Source organism: Lethenteron reissneri, chromosome 33 (assembly GCF_015708825.2).
Source record: "Lethenteron reissneri isolate LAM-NWPU_2019-01 chromosome 33, ASM1570882v1, whole genome shotgun sequence".
Classification (NCBI taxonomy): Eukaryota; Metazoa; Chordata; class Hyperoartia; order Petromyzontiformes; family Petromyzontidae; genus Lethenteron; species Lethenteron reissneri.
Window position 1 is genome coordinate 4636363 of NC_083811.1, and position 12299 is coordinate 4648661.

The 12299-nt window shown below is 46.5% G+C and overlaps 1 protein-coding gene across 1 annotated transcript in view; it reads right to left on the reverse strand.

The window, feature by feature from the left end:
- Positions 1–9889, reverse strand: part of PWP1 (PWP1 homolog, endonuclein) — a 42275-nt gene extending 32386 nt beyond the window's left edge. The window contains 9 exon segments of the mRNA XM_061564352.1: positions 501–597; positions 1081–1166; positions 1907–2043; positions 3581–3691; positions 5137–5233; positions 6316–6401; positions 6834–7012; positions 8292–8350; positions 9672–9889. Of these exon segments, the coding sequence (XP_061420336.1) occupies positions 501–597; positions 1081–1166; positions 1907–2043; positions 3581–3691; positions 5137–5233; positions 6316–6401; positions 6834–7012; positions 8292–8350; positions 9672–9737 (918 nt within the window). The 5' untranslated portion in view covers positions 9738–9889.
- Positions 9890–12299: the final 2410 nt, after the last annotated feature.

The following is a 12299-nucleotide window of genomic DNA, read 5'->3' on the forward strand; positions in this document are numbered from 1 at the left end:
CTATACATTGATAACACGCACAAACATTTTTTTTTATATTATAATAATAGCAACAGCTGCTATGAATCAATCCACCACACAAGGACATCGAACGCTCCTGCGCAGCCTTTTCACACAGCCGTGCTAAATTGAGGGGGGAGGGAAAATGTAATCCTTCAATATGTTTTATTTTCTTTGCCAATTTCGAGCCAAGAGCGATGCTCAAATACATCAACATGTCAGCCGGATTTATGTGCGCCTGCAGCCCGGTGGCCAGGTGCAACAACTGCCACGTGATGGATGGAGATGGCACTGCACAAGGGGGGAGCTGTCCAATGATCCCGCACATGCCCGCACATACAGGCACAGGCGCGCGCGTGCACGCACGTGCACACACACACACACGCGAGTGCACACACACACACACGCGAGTGTGTGTGTGTGCACGCACGTGCACACACACACACACGCGAGTGCACACACACACACACGCGAGTGCGCGCACACATGCGTGACCTCACCTTGTCCGTGTGCTGCTCCAATGTTGTCGCCACCTTGCCCTGCACCAGGTCCCACAGGATGACCGTGTGGTCGGCGGAGGCACTCGCCAGCACGTTCCTAGAAGCGGGACGAACGTGCGTTGTTGCACGTGGCGGATCAGAGTGGCGTGGCGCGAGCATCATAAACGATTACACGCGTTAACGTGATTTGCGAGGCCCAATTCGACACTGCGTGGCCGTTACGGTGGGGATGCCTGCCGTCGGAAGTAAATCGTCACCTGGGCTAGTGGTTCCCAACCAGTGGTCCTCGACAAATGATGGTCCCGCAAGGCTCGTGAAAAGTGATCCAAGGAACCGTGGGCAGGTGCTACAATTCATTTTCTGTATTCCTTTGTATATAAATGTGATGCGCATCTCATTAAGACAAGTGCCCTTAATCTGCCGATTGATGGCACGTTTACGGACATCGTACAACGTGTTATCGGTGCGGGGTGGTCCTTGAAATCATTTAGATGGGTTGGCAGTGGTCCACGCTTCCAGAGTGGTCGGAAAACACGGGCCTGGATGACTCGCCGGGCATGGGAGGTCTGCGTGCGTTTACCTTGCGTTGTGGTTCCAGGAAAGGTCGAGCACGGCGTCTGTGTGTCCCTCCGATGTCGTTTCGGAATCTCCATCCGAAGCGGCCTTCTGAAATATGCCAATGTTTAAGGGAAAGTAAATTAGGTGGGTGGAGGGGGGGGCATACAGTCGTTAGGACACTGCGCTATATGAACCAGGCGAGCCAAGTTCGATTCCTGGACACGGTTAATGGCGAGGGATGCCGAAACCGGTCCTGGACCACCACCCTTCACCAATCCACACCGACCAGCATGGTGAAGTATGGTCAAACAACACCTCTATGACTGACATGGTGTGGCGAGGTGTTCATCCAGCAGTGGAGCTGAAAAATGAGTGATAAAATAATTCGAGGTCAACATGAGAAGAACTTGACATTTGCTCGTAATAATTAAGTTAACTACCTTTCCTGGTATACAAGGGGGTTGTGGGTTCGATCCAGACCCTGATGCCTGTATATTCAGAGTTTGAATGTTTTTCTCGCTTCCTATTTTCGCGTGGATTTTTCTCCGGGTCCTCCGGTTTTCCCCACCACATTTAGAAACGTGCGTTTAGAGTATTTGGCTGCTATAAATTTCCACGTCATGAGCCACTTCATTGAGCTATCATTTGTGGCCAGGTCGCATCCAAAAAAGAGCTACATAGCTCAGAGGGGCCTTCCCTGGTAGTATCAAAAAAATTGCCGTCAACCCTCAATGTTAGTCTCTTGCGCCACCAAGTGGAATTCACGCAAACGACTCGACTTCCTCACTTAACGAGCAAAGGCGTAAAATCGTGCACGCTGCGGGAAAACTGCGCGACGGGCTCGTCACCTTTTTGCCTTTTGTCTTCTTCTTCTTCTTGGAGGGCTTCTTGCGACCGAGCCTGAACACGGGCTCGAGTCCGTCGACGAGATCCAGGTCCCACACGTCGATGGTAGGCTTCATGCTCCCGACCGCCAAGAAATTTCCTGCCGGAGGAGCCAGCAAAGACGGCGCCATTAACATCGGGGGCTTTACATTTGCGGGTAGAACTCTGCTGTCAGACTACCAACTTTTGCCAAATGTTACTTATTAAATTTCAGGCTTGCGGAACTCGAGTGTGGCGATTTCAGTCAGCTTACGTGGGTTAAAACTGGGCCAAGGCAAATTTTGATTAATGTTTGCCCACTATAGATTAAAGACCTGAATGCAATGTTCAAATCCATTATTTTCTATCGATAATGCAACAGTAACTTACTCAATGCCACTTAATGCGCTTCCTATGGGATTTCTCTTGGCGAGATACTTAATTGAATTGCAGTAGGGCTGCGAGCAGAGACAAACTGAAAGCACCAATTGACCACTCGTGAAAAACAAAAATTACCCTCTTACCTTGTAGAGAAATCCTCATCTTAATAGGAACATACTATGCTGTGTCCTAGACTTTCCTGACACAATGTGAAATTTTCAATAATTAATTATAGTCAGGGCTCCTCCATTATAGCACATTCATGTTGACACTGTGACATCAATAAAGTGCTGCGATTAAGCTTTCAACTCACGCTGGACAGCCTGGGACACAGAATCTAGGTACAAATGTATAAAAGCCACTTGGATATTGGCTGCATCTTCCTTTACAATAACAAACTGCTTTGCGTTTCGTTTGTTGTCCTTCGCCCACACCGCCGATGAGCACAGGTTGGCAATGTACGGTGTGAATGAAGTATATACATACATATCACTTGTATTTAAAAAGCATCTAAATGCAAGATGCCGTATACAAACAGTGGGCATATTTATTTTATAGAGAGAGGGAGAGAGAGGGAGTCATCGGACATAGGCAGAGAAAAACAGTGAAGCACTTCGGCCTGCCTTGAACAGGGGCAGAAAGCCACACACATGGATGGCTGAGGAAAGGGAATTCCAGGCTATGGGGGCATAAGATGAGAATGAACAACCTCCAAATGAGCAAAGGTTAATTGGGGGCTTCGACAGAAAGCCCTTGTCACGGAATAGGGGGTATGTGGAGGGGAGTAGAGTGAGAAGAGAGGGGTGAGGTAGGAGAGTGCGTGGAGGGGTGTAGAATAAGATTAGAGGGCAGACATAGGATCGTGTATGGAAAGGAGTAGAGTGAGATGAGAGGGGTGAGGTAGGAGAGTGCGTGGAGGGGAGTAGAGTAAGATTAGAGGGCAGACATAGGATCGTGTATGGAAAGGAGTAGAGTGAGATGAGAGGGGTGAGGTAGGAGAGTGCGTGGAGGGGAGTAGAGTGAAAATAGAGGGGAGAGGAGGGAGAGTTAAGTGAGATGAGAGGGTAGTAGTAGGTAGGGGTGTGACCAAGGAACATCTTTAAAACGGTAAGCCTGATGTTTAAATTGTTCAGGGATTGTAATGGGAGCCAGTGGAGGCACTAGAGGATTGGGTGTTGCATTACCAAGTATTGTTTTGGGAACATCAGCACAATGCGCATGCGGAGGTGTGAAGCGATGAGGAGTGCAGCACTGGGCTCCAGGTGACGATGGCTTACCGACGCGACTGTCTGGGCTCGGGTCAAAGTTGAGCCACTCGGCGCAGAGCGGGTACGCCGGCAGGATCATGTCGTGATGCACATACTGGGAGTCTTCCGCTTCATTGTAAACTGGACAACACAACAGATTGATAAGCCACTTAATGTTTGTCATCCTCAGCCATGATAAACAGACTGCTGGATGGAGACCTCCGCCCAAGCCGATGTCATCCCTCCCGGTCCTGCGAAGCAGCAAGCTATCGAGTACCTGCACAGAGGCCGATTTTATAGCTTCATCTCTTGATTTAAAGCTTTCGTGACTGCAGGGATTCATATTCTTGGTTCTTTCGGTAAAGTAACGTAGAAGGGAAATAATAAAATAATATTAATATAAAACAATAAAAATTCTCACGACGTTTCGACTGCAACACAAGCAATCGTCATCAGGTGTGAAATCCACAGCAAGAAAATAATAAATAAATATTCTTGCTGTGGATTTCACACCTGATGATGATTGCTTGTGTTGCAGTCGAAACGTCGTGATAATTGTTATTGTTTAATATTTATATTATTTTATTATTTCCCTTCTACGTTACTTTACCGAAAGAACCAAGAATATAGCTTCCTCTCTGTCGTGGATATCTTCTTCTTCTCGGGCATTCTCTCTCCTTTGGCTGCCACTCCATCATTAGTCTCAACCTCTGACCGTCATTCCTTCTAGCAACATGACGAGGCCTAAGCCCACTTCCTTTTTTTAAAAGTAAATTGGTAAGTTTCTACCAGCGTGTTGTCTGAGCCACATGTTCCTACGTCTCTCAGCGTAAGCACACACCTCTCCACGTTCTTTTCTATACTTTTAACTTTTGTTCCATATTATTTGACAATGTCCCTCTTTCTGATTCAAGTCACAGCTGACATTAAACACCAATTAAAAACGTTTATCTTCAGGCACATTGGTATGCTGCTATTCATTATTAAGTAGAATTTTCCAAAAACCTCTCCAACCAGAATCAGAATCATTAGACCGGAGGAATCCGATGAGTATTGAAGCTCTTTTTCAAAGTCTGTCCATCTTGATCCCAGCACGCCTACAATAACTGCCCTTAGAGACACATCCTCGGATGTGTTTTAGCAGCAATTTCTCACCGTCAGAAACGCTCAAAGATTAGGGTTGAGCGATCAACGCAACACTCAACACTTGGTACGTGGAGTAGAGGATATATGTCTGCCACACAGCCCTTGGTAGCAAGGCCACAAAGGTGCTTATACTGGAAGTGTGATTGTATTAGAAGTTACTCTTTACCTTCCCCCAACCAGTGTAATAAGTAAGCATCTGAAATATGCTTACAAGGTGTCCTTATATCTAGATTCTACTATAATCAAGAAGAGAGAAAAAATACTTAAAGTTCTAAGAGGCTGTAGTTTTTTTTCTTCTTTTCCAAATGATATTTAAAAATGTTTACATGTACAAATATATTCACATTTTTTTTTTTATCGGACATTAGTCGGGAATTTGAGAAATCCTTCAATCTGCTCTGGGTCAACTCTGCAGCATTTGCCGCTGCCTCTCTCCTCACCGTAAATCTCCAGGCTGCAGCAGTCTTCGGCAGTCCTGCCCGTCACGATCAGGTTGTCCGATGGTTTGATGATGAAGTCCTCCTGCTCATCTTCCTCCTGCAGTGTCGCACACATGCAAAGCTCATCGCTCTGTAGAACTGCTTTTGTGTTTAATTTGTTGTCCTTCCCCCAGCAACTCTGATTATCACGGCTGGCTAAGTGCAAAAGAAGTTCAACGTACATACATACATACGCACCGCCAAAGAAAAATCCAAGGACAGGTCTGGATGTTCATTCAAATTGCAAACAAAGATGAGTGTGAAATGTGAAGATGCAGCTTTGTAAATTACATGCTCGGAGTACTGCTGGCAGAAAGGGCCTCCACTAGAGGGGAACATTAGGGAGCTCCTTTAGAGGCTATTTTAGCCTCCTCTACCATGCTAGACAGAAGTCGTGGAAGAGTTGGGAGTTACCCCAACTTACACCACGACACGCAAGCTGTCGATCGACTGTGGTTTATTCATTTATAATGTGGAATGGACAGAGGGGGTTATAAGAAACTTGCACCATTATTTAAACAGCCCGGCTGGGAGTTCAAATCGGTGACCTCTGGATTGCAAGATAGGCGTGCTAACCTTTACACCTCAGCAGCAACCCTCCAGATGGTACCCTGCTTCTAAACGACACGTTAGGGAAGCAAAATGAGCTATATTGATGGAGGCGACATAGTTAAAGGGTTGTTAACCCTTCCCTGCAATGACGTATGTGTACATACACGTATGTACACACATGTACACATACGTATGTACACACATGTACACATACGTATGTACACACATGTACACATACGTATGTACACACATGTACACATACGTATGTGTACACACATGTACACATACGTATGTACACATGTGTACGTATACGTAGGTCATCGAAACGGAGTCAGAAGTAAAAGGCCATGCGGGAGGGCACGTGGTACAGTTTGGCGCCAGCTATCAGAGTGTGGTTCTGTCACTACAGTTCTCTGCGGTGAGTACATCTTTAAAAACAGTGGTGCTATGCCTCTCTAAATAACCTTAGCACTAGCCGCTTGCGCGTTGAGAATTCAGCGGTGAATGGTACCTACCATGCAACCTGCAGACATCTTGGAACAGGGAAAGGTTAATCTGTCGGTCATTGACCACAGTGGTTGCTCTCACCGTGTCTTTGAGGGTGATGTATGGGTCATCGTCATTGTTGGCATACACAGCGAGGCCCGCCAGGCTATCCATCACGCCGCCCATGCCTGCACACACGTTTGAGATAATGGCTTTACGGAATGATATCAATGTGACTTGGCTCAGACAAGAAGGTAGCAAACCAGCCCGAGCCCTTGCAGAGACACAAGGAACGAATAAAAAAAAAGTGCACGGATGCGTCTCACAACCACTGCTGGTGATTCACAAGAACGCGGAGATTTAGAGCAATCTGTGCACAATGGCATTCACAGATATAGCTCTGTTACGGGACAATGAGAGAACAGGACAAATGTCCAGAGTAGTGGGAATGATTTACCCGGTGATTCAATGAAATATTAAAGTGCCGATGAAAATTTAGCTAATTTTGAGAAGTACGCAAAGAAGCGCGGAGCGGTGAAATGGGACGTCATTAACTTGAATCCCGAATGGTTGAGATGTGCGAACGTCTCCCCCAAGCGCGTCTCGTGTGAGCGCTCAACCTTCGTCGTTGTCGTACTCGTCCAGCCGATACTCGGCGAGTTCATCAGTCTCTCTCTGCGCCCGTGCAGCTGCTCGGGCGCCATCTGCTGCCGCCTGGCTCACGTCCTGCGTCTCCTCCTCCTCCTCCTCTGCTGCTGCTGCATCCTCTTCGATGTCGTCCACGTCCAGGCCCTCACTCCTGTAGCGAAAATAATGTCTGCACTGCACCGCATACAGCACCCGCACTCGCTGTACACAAAGCGCTTGCCACAAATGAACCACAAGAACTTGGTGATCTCATTCTCGCAACTGCTTTTGGCTTCAATCGAACAAAGACTGTCACTGCATCGCGTGCTTTCAGATGCTCTTCCTTCCGATATTAGAAAGCCACTGGAGCTATGCACTTTTAAATTAAAAACTCGTTTCTTTAGAACTGCTTTGTGTTTAGTTGGTTGTCCTTCCCCCGCACCTCCGATTAGCACAGTTGGCTATGACTGCTGTGAAATGAGTTCAACATACATACTTAAGCCAAAAATGCAACGCAATAGGACAGTTAATTTAGTTTGGCCATATCAGGTGATGGACAGTCTTAATGACACAAATTTGGTAGGATCATTAAGTGGCCTTACAAAAAAATGAATTATAAATCATATTTGCTGTGAAAACATACGTGTTTACACAAAGTAGATTTATGTAGCATCTTAATGCAACCGCATTTCAATATTTTGCAGTGGCCGGGTATATTTTGTAGAGAGGCAGTATGTAATAGGCAGAGGAAAACACCCATAGACTCAAATAGATAACCAGACTCACAACAACTGCCCACAATTAGTGAAAATAAGTGGCAACAATTATTACGCTTCAGTTGATGTCTTATTCCTGGTTAATTATATCACTATGAACATGAATTACATAAGCAGATTGTCTTGATGTCCAGATTCCCCAAACACAACTGGTGCCGTTTAAAATAAAGATTTGATGCTTACAAAAGTGTAATACACAGACAATGCTTGAAGGTGAGGTAGGGTTAAGCTTCAGATAGATGTGTGCTTGTTGGCTCTACTGGCAAAAAGATACACGTCGTGTTTTGGTGACATATTGTGTTGTGGGGGTGCTGTCGTGGAGTCAAGCTCCACAGGGCGGGGTCTCTTTTAAGCATATTCCTGAATTTCAGGGGGTTACATACACTTCCAGAGGGAGCGATGGCGCTGTGGTTAACGCACTGTGTTTATAACCCAGCGTCCTTCCGTTTTATTCTCTAGCACAGCTCACATCAGCGTCGAGTGATATCTGAAACTGGTCCTGGGAACCAACTCATGTTCAGCAGTCTGGTGTAGTGTGATCCACAATGTGGGGAGGCTTTCGTCCACTAGTGGATTAACAAAATTATGGAAATAATAATTATATACAGTAGCCATTCTTTATCCAACGCTGGATGGCAGCCCTATTATTCCTGTAACCATGGCAGCTCGGCTTACTTGGCTTTCTCGCGTGCATCTTCAATGAGACTTTTGAGTTCGTTGGGGTTAAGCTCCACCTTGCGAGAGATGTCACAGTGCAGACGAGGCAAGGTTAAGTGAGGCAGATTGAACTATAGCAGCAAGGAGGCGTGAGGGTCTGTAAAAAAAAGTACAGATGGGATGATGATTTTGTCGATAGATCAATTGAAAATTGCAAATTATTACTTTTTTTCAGCACATTTCTCTACTCTTATAAATTGTCGGTCACCCAGACATCTTTCTTTCCGAAGGCAGGAACCCCCCCCCCCCCCAATGTGACGCAGTTGGCGATGTCACCAAGCCATGCCCATCACCTCCCGTCCAGCAACACACGTGGCAACATTCTCCCTAAACATTGTTGTTATCCAATTCGTCACGTAATCTTTCTGTGGATTTCACACCTGATGATGATTGCTTGTGTTGCAGTCGAAACGTTGTGAGAATTGTTATTGTTTTATATTTTTATTATTTCATTATTTCCCTTCTACGTGACTTTACCGAAAGAACCAAGAATATGAATCCCTGCATTCACGAAAGCTTTAAATCAAAAAGTAATCCATTGGTTAAATAATTGGAGAGCTCAGCTCTAGAAAGGAAAAACGTACACAAGGGGATAACCAGACGAGAAGAATTTTTTTTATTTGTTTTATTTAAAAAGGAGCAAGTTTAAGGGGACCAGAAGTCCGGGTGTGGAGCGAGTTGGACATATTGAGCCAAGGTTTGGAGGGAGACCCGAGGGTCAATATTGAGAAGAGCCGCAGGATTCTATGATCAGTGGCATAAAACACAATGATGGTGAATTAAGTTATCTTTACACAACAGGGGGCGCACTTTCCACACACTTCGATGAGATTGTTGTTTGTCACGTAACAACTATGTATGGACGTGTATGTTGAACTTTTTTCGCACCGTACGTAGCCAACCGTACTAATTGCAGGTGCTTGGTTAAATCTCCTTTTTAGGAGGTTCCTGAAAGTTTTCGCAGTAGGGGGCAATGTTGCTACGTGTAATCCCAATTGAATCATTTGAACTGAACTTTTTCAGCATTTTGGTGGTCGGTTATTATTGGCTACATTTTTAAAATATATATTTTGTCTATGGGAGGAAACCGGAGAATCCGAAACTTGACACAGAGACATGGGAGACACAGATACAAGACTGAGGAGACGCAGAGAGACAGAGACAATACTGAGACACAGGGACACGACTTTGAAGACATAGGGACATGGGAAACTGAAGTGACGAGACTAAAGGAGACACATGGAGGAGACTGGGACACGGGGACGAGACTGAGGAGACACTGGGACAAGCCACGTGGAGCAAGCCACGTGTAGGTGCCGCACGCATCCGATCTCTCACCTTGTCCGGCGTTTCTTTGGCGACCCCTCGCCTCACCCAGGCGAGGCAGGTGATCTGGCTGCTCATCTTCGGCCCTGGCTCACGTGTGAGGGGAGCCGAGAGCGAAGAAGAAGGAGGAGGAGGCGGCAGTGGCGGTGGTGGCCGCGAGACGCGAGGGGCCAAACACGAGGCAGATGGGGTGGGACCCAAAACTCACGGCGCCACGTGTTTGGATTTCGCAATGCGGATAAGCGTGGGCTCGGCACGCGTTTGGATTTCGCAATGCGGATAAGCGTGGGGTCGTCACACGCGTTTGGATTTCGCAATGCGGATAAGCGTGGGCTCGGCACGCGTTTGGATTTCGTAATGCTGATAAGCGTGGGGTCTTCACACGCGTTTGGATTTCGCAATGCGGATAAGCGTGGGCTCGGCACGCGTTTGGATTTCGTAATGCTGATAAGCGTGGGGTCGTCACACGCGTTTGGATTTCGCAATGCGGATAAGCGTGGGCTCGGCACGCGTTTGGATTTCGTAATGCTGATAAGCGTGGGGTCGTCACACGCGTTTGGATTTCGCAATGCGGATAAGCGTGGGCTCGGCACGCGCGTTTGGATTTCGCAACGCGGATAAGCGTGGGCTCAAGTGCGTTTGTATTTCGCAATGCGGATAAGCGTGGGCTCCTCAAGTGCGTTTGGATTTCGCAATGCGGATAAGCGTGGGCTCCTCAAGTGCGTTTGTATTTCGCAATGCGGATAAGCGTGGGCTCGTCACGCGCGTTTGTATTTCGTAATGCGGATAAGCGCGGGCTCGTCACGGCCCGTTTGGATTTCGCAATGCGGATAAGCGTGGGCTCCCCACACGCGTTTGTATTTCCCAGCGCTGATGAGCGAGGCGCTTGACCACGTGCTTTAAATATCCCAATGCCGATCTGAAATTGTGAATATTGATCTGAGACACTCGTACGTGCTGCACTACTCCCCGCGTGTTTTAAGCTCGCCAGTTATGATAAGCATCGCCTCGTCACATAACGCTTACAATTCCTCACACCTACACAATAAGACACGTGTTTAAATGCCCCCGAAAGACCCAAAGAATAGGTAAAGGATGCTCATGCGATTCCGTTTTTTCGTCCTGATAGGTCTACTCGTCACGCATTTTTTGTATCTCTCAACGTTGATAATCACGATAGCACCCAGTGTTTAAATATCCCAATGATGAGAGGCGAGACTCGGTCCCAATGGGATTATATCTAACTGTACCTCTGTCAGTCGAACCAATCATGATTACAATTCCCACTCGGCATAAGCACAGTCGTTTACATTCCCCAGCGCGGATAAGCGGTGCGCGCATTGCCTTACTGGGCGCCACGTGTGACGGAAGCCTGCGGTGGTCAAAGTGTACTACGCGAAAAGCGAAGCTCTATCACCAACGTTGCTGCAGACTCGTCGTTTTACAAAGGATTACAGCGCTGTGTTACTTAATTCACAATTTATTTGGCGTTGCGTTGGTAGTGGTGCACAAGTACAAAAAAACACATTTGTTAAGAACGCTGGATTAAAATGTGGTCAATATGTCTTGTGACCGCCATTTAATTATCGAAAACATTTTAAAATAGAAATGAAAATGCAAAGGAAAATAATATTGCGGTGGGTCAATTAATTGTGGATTTGAAGCTTTCGTGACTGCAAGATTCATACTCTTAGGTTTTTTCGGTAAAGTCACGTAGGTAAACATAATAATAAAATAAATAATAGAAATAAAATAATAAATCACGACGTTTCGGGCGCAACACAAGAGCCCTCTTTTTATTATTTATTTTTTACCTACATGACTTTACCGAAAAAACCTAAGAGTATCAATTAATTGGGGTCACAATACATCTGGGTCACCCAGTATGATAGGCGTTTTCGGGGAATTGGCCTTCCTGCAATATTGACAGGAACTGATCCATCTCTAGATGCCAACGAGGCCCCCGAGATCTCTGGATTGCCTTCTTCTGAGTTCTCCGAGGTCAAGGCTTAATCACCTTGGTTAATCGGGCTTCTGCCAGTGTAGCTACCAAGCTGTGGAACAACGCTTTGCTCATGAGTCAATCAGGATGTGTTTTTAAGTGTGCATTTGAAAGCTCACCTCTCTAAAGTGGCCTTTACCCTGGTTCTGATTCCATAATAGTGGGTTAGATCGCGTAAATATGAATGTGTCGTTAAACCAACCACCACCCGACACAGCCAATTAGTAAGATTTGTCACGGAAACAGAACATGCCAATTCGTTGCTAGTACAGCAACACCGGTGTGTTGGAGAGCAAATCCACAATATCTACAACCAAAAAAACCCCGATATTATGGACTAGCATTTTGCCCGTCCAACGACGGGTGTATTGCAGTATATCTGAAACTTGCAAGCGAAAGGCAGAGCGCGACGTGATATATCCATTGCCTCAATTCGTGTGCAATGTGTAAGGGCGCGGTGACACAGACTTATTTCATTTAAAGGTTATAATCCCTTGTTCATCATGACGTCCTTTTTACTCTGATGTCTCAACAGCGTGACGGAGATCACGTGACGTGAGGGTTCTGCCTTCGTAGTGAGGGTTGTGAGCTGATGCCGAGGAGGGGGGAGGAGGCGCCTCGCCCCCCCCCCATTTGAA